This window comes from Daphnia magna, linkage group LG10 (genome assembly GCF_020631705.1).
Source record: "Daphnia magna isolate NIES linkage group LG10, ASM2063170v1.1, whole genome shotgun sequence".
Taxonomy (NCBI): domain Eukaryota; kingdom Metazoa; phylum Arthropoda; class Branchiopoda; order Diplostraca; family Daphniidae; genus Daphnia; species Daphnia magna.
In genome coordinates, this window is record NC_059191.1 from 6,926,937 (window position 1) to 6,944,004 (window position 17,068).

A 17,068-nucleotide genomic window follows, 5' to 3' on the forward strand; every position below is an offset into this window, starting at 1 on the left:
CAAGAGATGACATTTTCATATTTAATACGGGGATTTTAAGTTTTCCCGCTGACACTTTTACCACACAGGATGGAATAACCCATTCCATACCAGGACGAGCACACATATTTGGCCTGACGATAACATTACCAGTGAATTCTTTAGAAATTTTAGCTTTTACAAAACAAAGAGACTCTGCTGGTATAACAGCTGATTCCACAACTTTAACTTCTGTGCCTATCACACGAGGGCACCTTTTTGTTTTATTCTCTACCTCCAAAGAATCAATCAGCTCGTCAGACACAAAAAAAATGTTCTCATCGTCCTCTTTAATACAAATATTTTGTTCTTCAATGCCAGCAAAACGAACTTTCTTAACTTTTGGTCTGTTTGAATCATGAGATTTTAAAACAATTTTACCATCTTCTACAATCAAGTTTGATTTACTTTTCAAAATCCAATCTACCCCAAGAATCAATGCAAATGGACAATTTTTAACTACAGCTACTTCATTTAACTCAACCACCTTATTTTCACATTTTACTTTTAAAGAGCAAAATGAATCAACAATGACTTTTTTATCATCCACCCCAGTTAGATTTACAAAAGGTTTCTTACGATTAGGATCCAAAACATTCCCTACTACACTAAGTCTTATAGCAGACAAACTAGCGCCTGAATCAACCAGGCCAGTCACTTCACCAATATTTTCTATGAATACCTTAACCAGTGGAAGCTGGGGACGACAAGGAAGGTGTGCATAACTGGTTAGCATAGGCCTTGCTCCTAACTTCCGGTCGGTCCTTTTCCCGACTTTGCTGGGCAGTGACGGGAGATGTGGCCAACCACCCCACAGTTGTAGCATTTCCGTTTGCTAGGGTCGACCCATCCTCCTCCGCTACGATCACCTCCGCTTCTTCCACCACGATCACCTCCGCCTCCTCCACCACCGGTACCACGACTCCCTATTGTCATCTTGTTGAACTGTGCAGTCAGTTGATGAACCAGCTGGTTGCCAAATGCTGTTAGAGTGGCGTTTAAATCAGGAGCGCTAGATGGCGCCAATGGTGGGGTTGCTGTCGGAGCCGCTGGTGGAACCACTGGTGGAGCCCAAGGTGGCACCACTGGTCCATGTGCTGGTGGAGGTACCAAGCGAGACGCAACGCCAAGAGTCTCTAGTTCCCTTATCCTCTGAATAAACTCCGTGACGTTGGCTGGACGGTTCGCTGTCATGGCGGCCACATGTTGCCAACTTGCGAGGCCATCTATCAAAAATGCAACCATCTTCTCCTCATTAAGTGGGATAGGGGCAACACGCAATACCTTATGCTTGTCCAAAGCGTACTCTATACCCGATTCGCCATTTTTCTGCCGCCTATCTTCCACTAGATGGAGCCATTCACTGACGTGCAATCGAGGTGAAAAATTTGCCGTGAATGCCAGCGACCAATTATTCCAAGTTGCGTGGGTGTGGCCTATGTGGATATGCCAATCCAACGCTGTTTTTAGCAGACGCCTTGCTGCTACTTGAATGCGCTGCGCATCTGTCCAGCCCTCGGCCACGGCTACACTATCAACGAAATCAATAAAATCTTGCGGAAAATCCATCAGCTTACCTTCAAAGCATGGAATGGAGTCGACAGCCGCATTTGCTATACGTGGAATGGGTAAAACTGGAGCCTGGGGAAGATTTTGCTGTTGCTGCTGGTTCTGTCCGGCTGCTGCATTGTTGGCCAGCTGTTGCACCAAGTTCGCCGACTGTTGACGCTGTTGGTCCAACGCGTTCAAAAGATCTGCCGCCTGATTTTGGGCAGCTAGTCGATCTTGGCCCATTGCCGTCGTGAGATTTCTCAGCGCATCAATTAGATCCTGGGGCAGCGCCATGTCTGGTACCCTTGAAACTGCAGTTGCTGAAACTGGTAAATTATAAGTGAGCCTACTCACGCCACCACGCAGGGACGGTGACGGTACTTGTGTGGTCGGCACTACTACTCGTGCAGGTTTCAACGGCGTGGCAACCGTCCTGGTGGTTGAACGCGTTACTATTTGAAATGGCACTGAAGAATCTGTACGCTTAGGCGGCATATGATTTCCCAAGACCTATCGATAGGACTCCACACACTTACTTACTACCAAATGTTAGTTAAATATACAAAAAAAAAAGAAAATAATTAAATAAACGAAATACAGATACGGGTGGTGGTTGTCGTTACGACACACGACAACTGGACAACGTGATCGGGGAAAGAGAAAAAAAAACCAAAAAAAAACTAAACAAAACAAAAAAGGACAGAATCAATACTGGTTCTGCTCAATACTAGAGCAAAAGAAACGAAATAATACCAACTCTGCTCAATACCGAAGCAAAAAAAAAAGCGTATTAACGCGACAGAAAAAAAGAAATGGCGGCTATCACGCAGATTATATAAGCCACACATACACACACACACACCAAAAAAAAAAAAATGACACGAATTATTCCCAGGCCTCAACGGGCCACGTGGTTTTACGCGCGAAAAGTTGGGGGGTTGGGAGGGGGCGTTTTCAACCCAAAAAAAAGGATGCGAAAAATTTGGGGGAGGGGGCTGGTGACACGACAAGAAAAAAAAAACTACGTGAATTTCGCACGGGCAGCTCTCACAAAGAAAATTTTACAAAGAGAGAGAGGAGAAGAAAAAAAAACAACAAAAAATGAGAGCTATTCAATGGCCCGTGCCCGACTTCTGACACCAAATGTTGCAATCTGCTCAGCCGACGAGCGGATTCGACTAATCAGATTGTTTAAATTACACGAATAAATAAGTAAACGACAAATGAATTAGGGTTCTTACACGAATATATTAAACACGAGAAACACAATGCACGCGAAGGAGCCAGGTGTTGGCCAAAGCTCTCTCTTAAACTTGCTTACGACAGTAAGACTTACGGAGACACACTTGTCTCGACTGCTACGCCAGGTCTAACTGTCCTACTCGTGCGCCGGCCGGCTTACGTCACAGTCACGCCAACTGACGGTCACAAGGGACAATCACAAGGGCCCTCAGGGCACCCAAACAATACAGCAGAAAGGGACTCATAGGTGGAGTAAGGAGACAGACGGGGCCGTCTGCAACAATATCACATTCCCACTCAGGAAGCGAGAATCAGTTTAAAGTGGATGTGGTTAATTGATGGAAGAACGAGGAAGGTGTGGTTTCCTTAGAACCATGAATAGATTAGGCATTGCAACAATTTACATTTGCCAAAGTTGAGAAAATTGTTCAAAATCATTTTCTCTCTGAAAAAGCTTACATGAGAGATTCCTTCCACCAAGTCATCCATGATGTTGCATGCGACGGACTTGTTTTGCCAAATATTTGATGCGACAAACATAGCACGGAAATGGTCCCATTTTTAATGTTTGAATACATAGAAATCCGATATGACATGGAAGCAAAACGGTTAAAAAATGAGGTTAGCCAGAAATCAAAAGAAGAGCAGCATAAGCTGCGCAAACTGTCTAAGATGGTTAATTAATGTGTATTAATGAATATTAAGGTTTATAATACAAAGAGGAATTGATTCAGGTTTCCTTTATTTGTATAGTAAATTTTTTTTATTTTTAATACAGAAGAAAACAGCACGAAAAACTGTCACAAGCGACTACTTTCCCCATTGCTGACAACGTTATGGAGGGAATGTTATGACCGATCCGGGTAGTCAGCGCCCCTAGCGAGTGCCCAAAAATTTGTCCGCGGAAATAGCAGACGAAACACCTAGCAGACGACAGTTCTGGGACCTCTAATGTTAGACCATGCTTATAGCTTTCCCGTGAAAAATTACTTAAACATTGCGTATTACTGGGGAGATGGGGGATTACCTGAGACCCAATAAACCGCACCCACCTAGCCGATATAAGTTGAAAATTTAAATTATTCGTTACGGGAAAACTATAGGTCCAAAATTTATATATTTTGGAGTTATAGATTTCCCGCAAAACAATTGTTTACATTACATGATGTATTGGGAGATGGGGAGACCCGCCAAACCGCACCGACCTACCTGATAAATGGCGAATCGGTTTAGTACTCCAATAAGTACTTTTGTAAGCCTTTTTTTTACAGAAATGGACAAATATTATCAAAATATAACCATTTCTGTAATAGTTTTAAATTTTTGAATTAAAGTTTTCCCATTAAAAATTAATATCCTGGTGAAAGGGAATGACCCATGGGCACTTGGGTAACAAATAAATTCTATTCTTAAAATGAAAAAAGATTTAATATAGGTAAAATCATGAAATGGAAAAAAATTCCATTTGAAACAAATTTTTTGAGTTTTGTCGCTTAGGTCCAATACTGCGTTTGATCGATTAAATGAAAAAAATTTTTTCATTTAGAATTTTTTTCCTTTTAAATTTTTTTTCATTAAATTCACCAAATAGATAGCCCTTTTGAATACCTATCGATTGCCGTAAAATTTATGTAAATCCGCTGAAAACTTAGAACGTAATTAATTATTTTATTTTATGACATTTTAGGGGGTTGGGGGGGGTAGGGCCAAAAACATACATTTTTGGGTACTTTGTTTGGTTACTAATATACACCAAAATAAACAGAACATTTATTTTTGATATTCCTTATTATCTCTTGCACGTTTTGATATGATATTTTACTTCGATTTTTATAGTTTAAGAACCGCAAATTACAATAAAATGTACCCCCCTTGGCCCCTTCCCGGCATCCATTGCGGCGGCCATTTTGATGACGCGCGTAATTCAAATTTGAATTCTAACTTTTACTTATTATTATTCCAACGTTTTAAATTACCAAGAATGTATGTAAACCCAAGTACATAAAAAAAACTCGATGTATTTTAAAGAGTAAGCAGCAAGTGTTTTATTCATAAACAACATAAAGCAAATACAATGTGTTGCGGATTGTCAAAGTCCACAGGAAGAGAGAGTATCTAAATATGGAAGGCCCGTCAGACGGCCTATTATTTTTGACTTATAATGTATGTTGTAATTGCAAACTTTGTGTAGGCCGCCAGTGGCGCTGCCAAGCAGAACCTTCTTGGTGGCCGATATCGGCAATAGCCGTTGTTAGAATTTTTCCCCGTGAAGAGGCAGACGCCATTATTTGTGTCAAAAGTTAGTTTCAAATAAATCAGTGGTAGAACCTGCCTAAGTTAAACTCACAAAGGTATTCAATCGCAGGTATTAGCGTTATTATTTAGATATGATACTTTTCACAATGAGTGAAGAGTGACACGAACAAATTGTTTTGATTATTTCATTATTTAATTACATTTGTAAATTGAAAAATACCTAATTAGCTTTAATGGTATATTCTTAGTTATTGATGGTAGGCTAAGAAAGTTGCTTTCTAATTGACTATTCAATTGTTGGTTGTTGCCCCGGTCAACCTAGTGGGATTCCGATACCTGGAAAAGGGAAAATAAAAGAGTGATGTCAGGGCTTTAACATTGAAATTTTTTGAAATAAGTTATCTGTTTGATAAGTGTGTTAATTTTTTTACAATGCCCCAATAGATTACCTTCTTAATCAAAAAGTGAACTTCCCAACGTGGATGGAAAACGCAGCCAACACACTGAATGCAAATTTAAAGCTTTGGCTGAGTAACACTGTAAAAATTTTATACATTTCCCTAATCCTAAATAAAATTCGTTAATTGTTAAGAAAATCATTAATATTACCTAGCAAATAATTATATATTCTTACTTCTGTTCTAATGTCAAATTTGTTTTGTGGTTCTAAAAGAAATGAAATACAGCAATTTTTTTTTTCACTAAAAAGTTCATTCTTTTTAAACATATATAATATATAGATTTAAAAAAAAAACACAAATACAACTCACTTTAAAACCAAATCAAAAGAAAAAAACAAAAACAATAGACGTAAATAATGGCTGCAATAACTGGCAGCTAGACGATAAGTTTCATCTACTGAATAAATGTCAGCTAGCCGATAACTATCACTCTCCTCTACAGAAAAAGTACCGGTACAGCTTTGCCATAGGCTTCGTCTAGTTGTGCGCGACCAACCTGGCCAAATTTCAAAATAACTGGCAAAATTTACTCGCTAGTTTGCAGTATCTCCAACCCATTCACCGGAGAAGTATGACAACTTATCTCTTGGTACTGGCGAAACTACTCATTTTGTGATTGCTTTTCCAGATCACTATTGAATCCTGTGATGTAAAAATCAAATCAATAGAAGTTCAGCTAGTCAGAATAGAGACATGCGGTTGTGCAGACGGTTATTCAAAAGATGGTAATAATTTTTTAGTTACTTATGTGCTCAAAAGAATTATTAATAACAACGTTCTGAAATGAGCATAGCCACCGAGATCCAAAACATTCAAATTGGTAAGCCTAATATTAATATGTTCCCATCATCCTTGTTAAACTGTCTTCACTCCATTAACAGGAGATGGTGACGTTGTACGAAAGATACCCATACCTATTTATATGGTTTTTCCACGGCTCTTTACTTGCCCAACATTGAGCACAGCAAATTTCAAACTCGGTATAACCACTTGTTTTCATATAGTCCCTAATCTTGAAAGTGTTTTTTCTAGAATTCGAAGTCAACATCTCGGTTGTGTTCGAAGACAACCACCTGGTTTCCGAAAACTTTCCAATATACATCACGCGGTTTTAGATGAAACACTCCAACACGGTAGAGAGAGAAAACGGGAACTATCGTAAACTATCATTCCGTTGTGATCCACATTTCTTGTACTGTCTCAAAGAGTTCCTTTCGTTAATGACTCACGAAATCGATATGCACAATTAAATTCCGATTGTTATTTTGAATGATTCTTTTATAATAAGCCAGTGGGCTTTAATGATTAAACCATGATTGAAATAAAGAAATGTTCGGTGATCCTTCTAGTGTTACACTACCAACAAGTGAATGAAATGAAAGATTCATTTTGATGCCAAGCTGAATGTTCAATCAAACAAAGAAACATCCATTAAACCTCTTTTATAGGTTTTCACGGAAAAACTTAGACGAACGGTGATATTGTATGAAAATTTGCAGCAGCTCCAATACTAGGATACTGCCTATGTCGTTTGTGCTATTCCTTGGTGACATCTAGCCGTAGTCGTATCAATTTTAACGCCAAAGCTTTTTTAAGTGAACGGACGGTAAGTCTACAGGTATCAATTAATCTTTTGTAAGAATTCCTAGTCAAAAGAAAACAGTAATCTTGGACCCTTTCAGGCTGGGTCACTTTTATTGACTTTTGTTCACACTCTCTGCCTTTGGGTTGTACTAAAAAAGTATTTTGCCTAATGAAGCGAAAGTATTTGATAGTGACATGGGTCATTGCAACGTTCCACCACCACCCTGCTGCCGTGAACGATGGCCAAGGACGAAAAGAGGAGTAGTAGATACCAGAGGACAATAGTGGGCATGACGTTAGAGGTGGGAGAAGAAAACATAACACGTGCTACCATCGGCTTGTTAGTCTTCCACTGAAGTCGTTGACACAACATTCGGCTCTCTCGCTCGTCTCCACAAAACTACGCTCACCTATTGCACGCGTCATCAGTGATTGACTGCTGTATGCAGGAATATATACGGTAACCCTGCATAAATTAAGATTTCCTTTTGACTAGAGCGGACACATAGTTGGGACGGGGAATTTTCAAATGATTTTTCCCGCGTTTTACATTTCGTGTTTTTTCTTTTTTCTTTTAGGAGTTGTCAGAGATTTTGAAAGACAACACAATCGTTATGACTAATCATAGACACACGTGCGGAATAATGAAGACGTTGGTCGCCACTTGAACGACGGTGCTTGTCCTCTGGTTCCCGTCATTAATAACAGGTACGACACACGCAACTGACAAAGATACGAGGCTATTATACATGCACGTGAAATGGGATGCGTTTATTTCCGTTCGTCAGTCAACCGAACTAGTCTATGCATTAAAGACAACAGTCTCTAATGGCTTGCACATGCAGGAGAGATGGGAACGACGAGAACTGTAATTAAATGTGACACTTGATTGTTAGTGTGCTGTTCTTGATTATAGAGCCTTTCGTCCAATTTTGTTTTTCATGGAGTCGATGATGTGAATTGCAAAGCTCACAAGACATGCCAAAAAGTCGAAATTAGATTACGTATTGAAAATGCGTGTAGAACAAAGGACTGAGAATGGAATTACATAAATTTGGTTTGCTCTTAGCGGCTGAGCTCTCGGATGGAATGGTCTGCACTTTCACGTCGACCAACTACGCGGTCGGTGACGTCTGGTATCCGAGACTGGGTCAACACGGGACCCTCCACTGTGTCGCCTGCGTCTGTCAAGAGGTGAATTAAATTGTATATGATCAAAGAATATTAAATTCAGGCAGTCTTTTCACTCGCACTCTTTTGTTGATAAAAATGATTTTGGCAGGGCGGGAAAATCAATTGCACCATCCAAAATTGCAGCGGTCCCGAATGCACCGGGTCCGAATCGTCCGTCGAGAATCAATGTTGTGCCCGCTGTTCCAGTAAGTCCGCTTTCTAGGAATGCCATCACAGGGAAACCAATATCGATTAAAGTTTGCATTTTTCTTTTTCTGCTTTTAGAAGTGGGGCAAGATGCGAAATTGCCAACATCCATTACAACTCCACCAGCTCCAGCGCATTCGACTCGCGTTTTCCAGGAAAACGTTCGGGTGTCATCATTTTCGTTATCGGATTTGAGTAGCAGTTCGACGTCATCTGGCGTCACTTGCTTACATAATGGCAACGTCTACCGTCAAATTAGCAACTGAAAATGGAAAAAACAAAACATTTGACACTACCGTTAAAGGTAATCTCGGGAGGTCACGTACAACACGGAATTGATTTGTACCACCAGAATTCTGCTGTCCCGCATCAGGGATTCGCGTCTATTAAAAGAGTTTTCGGATTCCTCGATTCCTCCTCCGGTATCCGTAATAATATCGTAATCCCGCGGAACTCGAATACGCTGTTCTATGGCGCCGTTTTATGGCGTTGTGTAGATTTGATGTGGGCTGCTATCACGCAATCATGTAGGAGGAGTACGTAATTTTCTACTTCAAATTAAAGATCGTTACTTGGGTGCTGAGACCAACTTATTCATTTAAATACAAAGACAAATTGCGACCTCGTGTGTTTGGCCGCAAACCCAAATGTCATTTAAAACAAATTATTATTATTTTTTTTCCTTCTTGACTTTGAATCGACAGAATGCTGAAATACGTTGATGTGTGCATCAACGTAGATTTAGTTTATTTAGCCCATTCAGTGACGTGTAAGAATCTAAAATGATGTCATTCTTGAGCAATCTTTCTAAATGCTAAATCTCGGTGTACATTCAGCAAAGAAAACGTCATGCTATTAACTTGTATTTAAACTGAATCTATACATCTGATTTTATGCAATTTGTTTCCAATTTTCATGATTGCTGTCGTTTAGGAGTGTAAGATAATTGATTAAGCCACGACGATACGTGAAATGGCTGTCAACAGGGGGTTCATTCCGGCTCCGCAAGCGCCACGGTAATCGTCCAAACTGATTTCCCACACCATAGCTCCACCTAATCCTTTGGAAAGGACGTAGTTGCTCTTTGTGGTGAGCATGGTGATATCGTCGTAGCCGATCCAATTAACGACGTCGGTAGGCGACAGAGCGTACGGTCCAATGAACTGGTCCGGATCTTGAACAACTTGCCAGCCTTCGTTCTGAACAGCCTGGCAGATTTCAAAATAGCTTACGTAACCCTCTTCCTTGGTAAAAGGACCTGGAGCGCCAACGCCAACGGCCGGAGCAGGCGGAGTTGTCATTGCAGATGCGAGCTTCCAGCTGCGTCCGTACAGCGGCATACCAAGGTTGATTTTAGAAGCGGACAATCCGTTGGTAATCCAGTGATGGACGCTGGATTCTACGTTGTAGTCAATCGTTTCAAACGATCGTTTACGCAGAGGAGCGTGATGGTCAGCCATGTCCGGCTCCCATCCTCCGTGCATATCATACGTCATCAAATTAATGAAATCAGCTGTTGTTTCGAGAGCTGGGATGTCATAGCCTGTTCCAATAATTAGAAGACATGAGACAATCAGTTGGAAGAATAGTGATGAATATTAGTTGGTGTACCAAGATCGGTGGTTATAGGAGCAACGGCAGCGCTAAGGATGTAATTGAACGGAGCGAATGCATCTTTCAAAGCCACCATGAGGTTAATGAATCCGGTCTTGTCGGCATCGGACCTGGGGTACTCCCAGTCCATGTCGAGCCCGTCAAACCCATATTCTTTTAAAAGGCTGACGACTGAGCCGACAAAAACGTCGATATTCTCTCTACTTGCTACTAGTTGAGAATACTTATCGTTGATATTGGAGTCTACCCATCCGCCAACGGCCAACATGGTCTTCAGACTTGGGTTCTGGCTTTTCAAGCCGGTGAATTTACGATAGAATTCTTGATCGATGTCTACGGCTGGATTGTTGGGTTTGATCTTGAACGTGGTTTCGTCGAGGTCAGCGAAAGCGTAGACCAAATGAGTGCAGAGTTTAGTGTCAATGTTATCGACACCAAACTGCCAAGGCTCTGTCAAATTGTATCAAATAAGTATGGCACAATAAAAAGAGAAATACAGCGTAGAATCAAATTACCTTGACGTTCAATAGCCCAGTTGGGGAAATAACAAACAAAACGACCTGCCGCGACGTACGGAAAGACGCAAGCAGCGAAGACAGTTGCTAGTAAAAGCAATCTCATTTTGTTTACTTGACCGTAACTTAAAGAACAAGAAACGTTTTAAGGAGCTTTAGTCTCAGAGATTGTTGTCAAAGCTTGTTTCTTTTCTTTAATGAAGTACAATAGTCAAAACAACATCACAGCCTTTATATATGCAGAGAAATCTTGTTTGAAATTTGACGGTTAGATGCAGATTGGCTACAATGTTTAAAGTCAAACGAGCAGGTTTGTCGAGTGTCAACAAACGATGCAATGAAACCGATAAGATTACGTTTACGCGTGTGGCTTTAGATTTTTTTAAATATTTAACCTAACGTTTAAATTACGAAACATAATTTCAATGGAATTCTTGGTTAAAATTCCATCAAAATTGCAAACGTATGAGCTACGAAAAAGTTAAATTTTTCGTTTACGGTTGTAGCTCTTAAAAGGATATGGGAGGAATTAAACAAAAACATCTTCTTATTTTTACTGAGAAACTTGTAGCGCTGGAGGAACTACCTGCTTGCCAACCGTACCTGATTCCATCCAGCCGAGTGCAATGTCAGTGTCTTTTACATGTCGCATTGTTAAGTGGTGCAAAAAAATGTCATCACCATTTAGGTTAGTAATTTAAACACAACGCTGAGATCTTTTCATAAATAAAACAATAAAATTAATCAGAGTTTTCTGCGCCTCAACAACACAAATTATCTTTGTCTGAAAGAAACGTTGCGTAGAACGAATCAAGGGTCATGCATGGTTATCACATACCTTATTGCATTCATTAGTGCGATAGGGAATAATCAACTTTAATGTTATCTTGTAAATTATCGTATCCAGCACTTGCGTGCGCAGTGATTTATGTATTTCTCGTGTCAAATGATAAAGTAGCCAACAATGCATTTCGAAAGCGTTGCATCATGGAATGCTGCATTACAAAATATCGAACAAATTTAATTGCGCATTTCGTGCTGGAAAAAACAAAAGTAAAACTGTGGAAAACTAGATATAACCGGAAAACCCAAACAGGCATTGGTCTTTTGATTTAAAGACGGTAAAACAGACCCCAAGCAACAGCCAAGAACATTATGGTTGACAGTCCTAACCGAACGCTAAAAGCTGACGACGGTGCCCGCGGGATTCCCAAAGTTCGGGAGATGGCTGCCGTTAGCTGGTAAGCTCCCATACCACAGCTGTTACGGAAATCATCCTGGCTGAGATCCCATACTGTAATACCACCAAGACCTCTTATGTTCCGGGCGTAGTCGCTCTTTCTCGTTACGGTGTCTACATCGTCGTAGCCCACCCAGATTTTGTTGCCCATTTGCTCAGGTGAAACGGCGTAGGGGCCAGTGGTGTTGTCGTCTTCCCCGAAGACTTGCCATCCACTTGATCGAATGTTGGCACAGATTTCGAAATAAGGTATTTGGCCCACACGACCGGTGTGTTTATTGAAAGGACCCCAGGTAGCCGAAAGGGGTGGTTCCAATTTACTAGAAGCGGGGATGGTCCAGCTACCACCGTACGTTGGAATACCCAGGTTGATTTTGTCAGCTGGCATGTCGTGTTCCAAAAAGTAATGAATTAACGAATCGACATTTCTGCTTCGAGTGCTGTACAGTGGGGCTGGATGGTCAGCCTGCAAAAATTGTTTTGTAGATCTAATTAAGTCGTAAGCCAACACGCTGACAAAATCGATATGTTGGACGATTTTTTCCAAAAAGTAAATAACTGTCACGTTGAACAATACAGATAATTAGAATGCAGATGACCCAAAATGGATATTTATAATACCTTCGGCATTCGTTTCGGTATACAATGCCAAACTGAGCAATAGACCATTTTCCTGGAATGCATTTCGTAGGTGAGAAAAGAAAGGCGTGTTTGGAACATCGCTGGAAGACATATTCCAATAGATGTCTAATCCGTCGAAACGATATTTCTTTAGGTAATCCACTGTCATGTTTACCTTTTTTCCCATACTATTGGGGTTGTCCCATTTAAAATCTTCTGCTGTATGTGGTGAAATAATACATTTTAAAAATGCCTTGGTTATTCCCAAGTAATCTTATGGAAATTAAAATTGGATAAACGCTATTACACTTGACACTAGCCATGATTTTCAGCTTGGGATTTTTTACTCTCAGCCCAAGTAATTTGTCGTGAGGTATTCCAGTCGATCCATAAGAATCGCTGTTTATGATCATATCGGAAGTAAATCCGTAAATGAGATGAGTACACAAGAAAGGGTCGATTTTGTCCAAACCAAAAGCACCATCACCTTCCGATTACAAAACAAACAATAGAAATAGAAGAGCGAAATTATGATGGAGAATTTTCGTTTCCCTTCTATGCTAACAAGCTTACCTGTGCGGTTGATCGCCGTGACATTGAGGTAACAAACCAATCGGGTCTCTGCTTGCGATAGGGATGGAGTAGCGAACCACCAGAGGAAAGTCACGAAAATCAATTTCATTTTGAATGTCTCTCAAGTCTTTTTATGTATACCAAGGTAGGCGTTGACTCGACAAATGTGTGAGTGACTGTAGCAACATTCGAAATATCACATTCCCACTCAGGAAGCGAGGATCAGTTTAAAGTGGATGTGGTTAATTGATGGAAGGACGAGGAAGGTGTGGTTTCCTTAGAACCATGAATAGATTAGAGATGAAAAATAGGGGAGACAGAATTTCCAAAATAAACGAATTGTTGACAATGTTTTCGAAGCACCGTCCAACTTGTTGCGGGCAATTTTCCCGATAGGGATTCTGTGTTTCTGTCTAGATGAGATTATATGATCCCCATACCAATCCCCATACCAAAGCAATAAATGAAATTTAAATAACAGGAATTAATACCCTTTGCAAAGAGCTATTCATTTATGTAAAAAAGTTATTAGTTTTATTCTTATAGCTTTCCCGTGAAAAAATGCCGTGAAAAAATGCTTAAACATTGCGTATTACTGGGGAGATGGGGGATTACCTGAGACCCAATTAACCGCACCGAACTACCCGATATAAGTTTAAAATTTAAATTATTCGTTACGGGAAAACTATAGGTCAAAAATTTATATATTTTGGAGTTATAGATTTCCCGCAAAACAATTATTTACATTACCTGATGTATTGGGAGATGGGGAGACCCGCCACACCGCACCTGACCTACCTGATAAATGGCGAATCGGTTGAGTACTCCAATAAGTACTTTTGTAAGCCTTTTTTTTACAGAAATGGACAGATATTATCAAAATATAACCATTTCTGTAATAGTTTTAAATTTTTGACTCAAAGTTTTCCCATTAAAAATTAATATCCCGGTGAAAGGGAATGACCCATGGGCACTTGGGTAACAATACAGTAAATAAAATTAAAAACACACCGATGTGTAATAAATTCTATTCTTAAAATTAAAAAAAGATTTACTTACGCGATGATCGATATTTAGTTGTTTTTATCGCCACCGCGAGATGGTAGTCTAAACCATCACATCTACGTTGCAGAAGACGATAGAAGATCAGACAATCTGTCAGTTTATTCGAGTCCCGACTTTCCATTCAAACATTATTGCAAATTACGGGAACAGCAAGTATTTCAATACTGTTTAATGATTACGTCTGTGTGATTCGTGCATAAAATATGAAAGGATGTCGGTCTCACTTGATATCCGCCTCAAGAAACCTAGCAAGATTTATAGAGAAGGAGTATGTGCAAACACAAAAATTATAAAATTTCTTGTCATAAATTTATCCACTTAAAACAGGAATCTGTCAGTGGCATTGTAGTCATATCTTGCTCAACAGAGACCCGCCATGAAGGTGTAAACCTAACCATTGATGGAATTGTAAACCTTGAATTGAGTTCCAAATGCATTGGACAGTATGAATCTTTCTATAATTCTGTAAAGGTATACTCCTTATTCTGTCCATAATTTGAATGAAAATGTTATTTAACTCAATTCAATTTGCTTTGAAGCCGATTCAGCTGGTGCTGAATACCTTTGCAATTTGCAAGGGATCTGGAAAATTTCCTCATGGAACAACAGAAATTCCTTTTATGTTTACCCTTCAGGGTAGTCAGACAAAAGTTCTATATGAAACCTATCATGGTGTATTCATCAATATACAATACTTCATTAAAGTGGACATGAAGCGTGGATTATTAGCCAAAGATCTTGAGAAGTCCTGTGAATTTATTGTAGAGTCTTCAGTAAATACTTTTGACTTGATTATACTAGAAATTTTTTTGTTAAATATTTAAATCTAACTAATTCTACACTTTGCATTTTAATTTATACTAGGGCAAGATGGCTGAAAAGGCCACAGCAAAACCTATTGACTTTGTCATTGTCCCTGAATCTGTTCACAAGCTAAAAAGCAAATACAATGTGCCAAATTTCAAAATAACTGGCAAAATTGACTCGCTAGTTTGCAGTATCTCCAACCCATTCACCGGAGAAGTATGACAACTTATCTCTTGGTACTGGCGAAACTACTCATTTTGTGATTGCTTTTCCAGATCACTATTGAATCCTGTGATGAAAAAATCAAATCAATAGAAGTTCAGCTAGTCAGAATAGAGACGTGCGGTTGTGCAGACGGTTATTCAAAAGATGGTAATAATTTTTAAGTTACTTATGTGCTCAAAAGAATTATTAATAACAGCGTTCTGAAATGAGCATAGCCACCGAGATCCAAAACATTCAAATTGGTAAGCCTAATATTAATATGTTCCTATCATCCTTGTTAAACTGTCTTCACTCCATTAACAGGAGATGGTGACGTTGTACGAAAGATACCCATACCTATTTATATGGTTTTTCCACGGCTCTTTACTTGCCCAACATTGAGCACAGCAAATTTCAAACTCGGTATAACCACTTGTTTTCATATAGTCGCTAATCTTGAAAGTGTTTTTTCTAGAGTTCGAAGTCAACATCTCGGTTGTGTTTGAAGACAACCACCTGGTTTCCGAAAACTTTCCAATATACATCACGCGGTTTTAGATGAAACACTCCAACACGGTTGAGAGAGAAAACGGGAACTATCGTAAACTATCATTCCGTTGTGATCCACATTTCTTGTACTGTCTCAAAGAGTTCCTTTCGCTAATGACTCACGAAATCGATATGCACAATTAAATTCCGATTGTTATTTTGAATGATTCTTTTATAATAAGCCAGTGGGCTTGAATGATTAAACCATGATTGAAATAAAGAAATGTTCGGTGATCCTTCTAGTGTTACACTACCAAGTGAATGAAATGAAAGATTCATTTTGATGCCAAGCCGAATGTTCAATCAAACAAAGAAACATCCATTAAACCTCTTTTAGAGGTTTTCACGGAAAAACTTAGACAAACGGTTGGGTTGTACTAAAAAAGTATTTTGCCTAATGAAGCGAAAGTATTTGATAGTGACATGGGTCATTGCAACGTTCCACTACGTGAGTTTTAAGTTTGTCCTGTCCTCTATAGAAATCTAAACTACTCCCTACCTTCAGTTCTAATGGGCACCGGTCGTTGCCCAATCTTACCATTACATTTCGATTGAAATATCGTTCAAAAGAGATTTAAAAAACGGACGTATAAATCTTTGTGTTTTTAAGCTGCTTCACTGTTATTCTCTTAAACGTAAAGCAAAGAGCTTTGATAGTATAACGGCTGGAAGAAAAGAACATTCTAAATAAACCTTAGGCCTATCTTCACTGGTAGAAAGTAAAACGGCAAGTGAAAAAGAAATCCCGTTGCTCTTGAACCAGTTATTTTGTACGAAAATCCCCCTATACTGTAAGCCTGTTGTGTGGCTGCATAATTATCCTAAGAACTGTGATAAAAGCAAGGTGAATTATCATATATCATCATAAAAATTCCATCAACTCCACGTTTTCGTCGGGGCCCATCCAATTTCTGATTTTCTGTTTCCTTCTGACTACAGCCAACAAGTAAAACCATGCTCTTATGGAGAACATGTTCTTATGGCTTACATACAATTGCTACAGCTGCTTTTACGTGCGGCTTATCTTCCACATCAGCACCATAATCGGGAGACAAAAGCCTCACGTCTAACAATGTTCTTGTACTGCTGAATGTGTGTCTCAGGTCTGTGAATGTTGTGTTCTGATGCCATAGTTCCCACAGAGAAAGTATCTCACAACAGTATGCAAATATTCACGTAAAGCTGGACCGAGATCTCATTTGTAGCTCACGACTGTTTACAATTGTTCCTAGTACTTGAGATATATACGCATAAAATACAATTGAGCGCAGATCGTGACGATCACAACTCGGTTCCCTTAATGCAACGATAGAAATCTGGATTGTCAACTATGGACTTTTCAAGGATAGTGAAAATCAAACCTTGGATGACCATAAAGCATTTTGGCA

General features: G+C 39.5%; 3 protein-coding genes and 1 non-coding gene across 6 annotated transcripts; 2 read left to right on the forward strand and 2 right to left on the reverse strand.

The window, feature by feature from the left end:
- The first annotated feature begins 5,035 nt into the window (after window positions 1-5,035).
- LOC116931625 lies at window positions 5,036-8,714 on the forward strand. 3 transcript variants are annotated; one of them, XR_006651735.1, is made up of 11 exons: window positions 5,097-5,176; window positions 5,512-5,606; window positions 5,971-6,097; window positions 6,157-6,253; window positions 6,322-6,348; window positions 6,410-6,508; window positions 6,561-7,572; window positions 7,691-7,820; window positions 8,182-8,306; window positions 8,395-8,491; window positions 8,571-8,714. It is a non-coding gene; the product is annotated as an uncharacterized LOC116931625 (transcript). The 3 variants fall into 3 exon arrangements; XR_006651736.1 differs by lacking the exon at window positions 5,512-5,606 and having other exon boundaries at window positions 5,036-5,162; XR_006651737.1 differs by lacking the exon at window positions 5,512-5,606 and having other exon boundaries at window positions 5,102-5,176.
- A 625-nt stretch (window positions 8,715-9,339) lies between these two features.
- On the reverse strand, window positions 9,340-10,844 carry LOC123476838 (chitotriosidase-1-like). The gene is made up of 3 exons (XM_045179693.1): window positions 10,622-10,844; window positions 10,104-10,556; window positions 9,340-10,035 (listed from the first exon to the last, which is right to left on the reverse strand). The coding sequence occupies exons 1-3, from the start codon at window positions 10,725-10,727 to the stop codon at window positions 9,443-9,445; spliced, it is 1,152 nt and encodes a 383-aa protein (XP_045035628.1). The 5' UTR covers window positions 10,728-10,844; the 3' UTR covers window positions 9,340-9,442.
- Window positions 10,845-11,515: 671 nt separating this feature from the next.
- LOC123476837 (probable chitinase 10) lies at window positions 11,516-13,558 on the reverse strand. The gene is made up of 4 exons (XM_045179692.1): window positions 13,056-13,558; window positions 12,790-12,969; window positions 12,483-12,701; window positions 11,516-12,419 (listed from the first exon to the last, which is right to left on the reverse strand). Exons 1-4 carry the CDS (start codon window positions 13,162-13,164, stop codon window positions 11,734-11,736), a joined length of 1,194 nt encoding a protein of 397 aa, XP_045035627.1. The 5' UTR covers window positions 13,165-13,558; the 3' UTR covers window positions 11,516-11,733.
- A 616-nt stretch (window positions 13,559-14,174) lies between these two features.
- On the forward strand, window positions 14,175-15,914 carry LOC116936026 (vacuolar protein sorting-associated protein 26C). The gene is made up of 8 exons (XM_032943246.2): window positions 14,175-14,388; window positions 14,448-14,591; window positions 14,660-14,893; window positions 14,985-15,143; window positions 15,203-15,299; window positions 15,368-15,394; window positions 15,456-15,554; window positions 15,607-15,914. The coding sequence occupies exons 1-8, from the start codon at window positions 14,332-14,334 to the stop codon at window positions 15,687-15,689; spliced, it is 900 nt and encodes a 299-aa protein (XP_032799137.2). The 5' UTR covers window positions 14,175-14,331; the 3' UTR covers window positions 15,690-15,914.
- The last annotated feature ends 1,154 nt before the right edge of the window (window positions 15,915-17,068 follow it).

Excerpts from the sequence above, each read along its gene's own strand:
- LOC116936026 (XM_032943246.2), top strand. The coding sequence starts at position 14,332 with ATGTCGGTCTCACTTGATATCCGCCTCAAGAAACCTAGCAAGATTTAT. Across the intron at positions 14,592-14,659 it reads CTTTCTATAATTCTGTAAAG|CCGATTCAGCTGGTGCTGAA; the intron begins GTATACTCCTTA and ends TTTGCTTTGAAG. Across the intron at positions 14,894-14,984 it reads AATTTATTGTAGAGTCTTCA|GGCAAGATGGCTGAAAAGGC; the intron begins GTAAATACTTTT and ends AATTTATACTAG.
- LOC123476838 (XM_045179693.1), bottom strand. The coding sequence starts at position 10,727 with ATGAGATTGCTTTTACTAGCAACTGTCTTCGCTGCTTGCGTCTTTCCG. Across the intron at positions 10,557-10,621 it reads CTGGGCTATTGAACGTCAAG|AGCCTTGGCAGTTTGGTGTC; the intron begins GTAATTTGATTC and ends ACAATTTGACAG. Across the intron at positions 10,036-10,103 it reads TCCTATAACCACCGATCTTG|GCTATGACATCCCAGCTCTC; the intron begins GTACACCAACTA and ends TTATTGGAACAG.
- LOC123476837 (XM_045179692.1), bottom strand. The coding sequence starts at position 13,164 with ATGAAATTGATTTTCGTGACTTTCCTCTGGTGGTTCGCTACTCCATCC. Across the intron at positions 12,970-13,055 it reads CACGGCGATCAACCGCACAG|GTGATGGTGCTTTTGGTTTG; the intron begins GTAAGCTTGTTA and ends TGTAATCGGAAG. Across the intron at positions 12,420-12,482 it reads TACCGAAACGAATGCCGAAG|TTATTTACTTTTTGGAAAAA; the intron begins GTATTATAAATA and ends TCAACGTGACAG.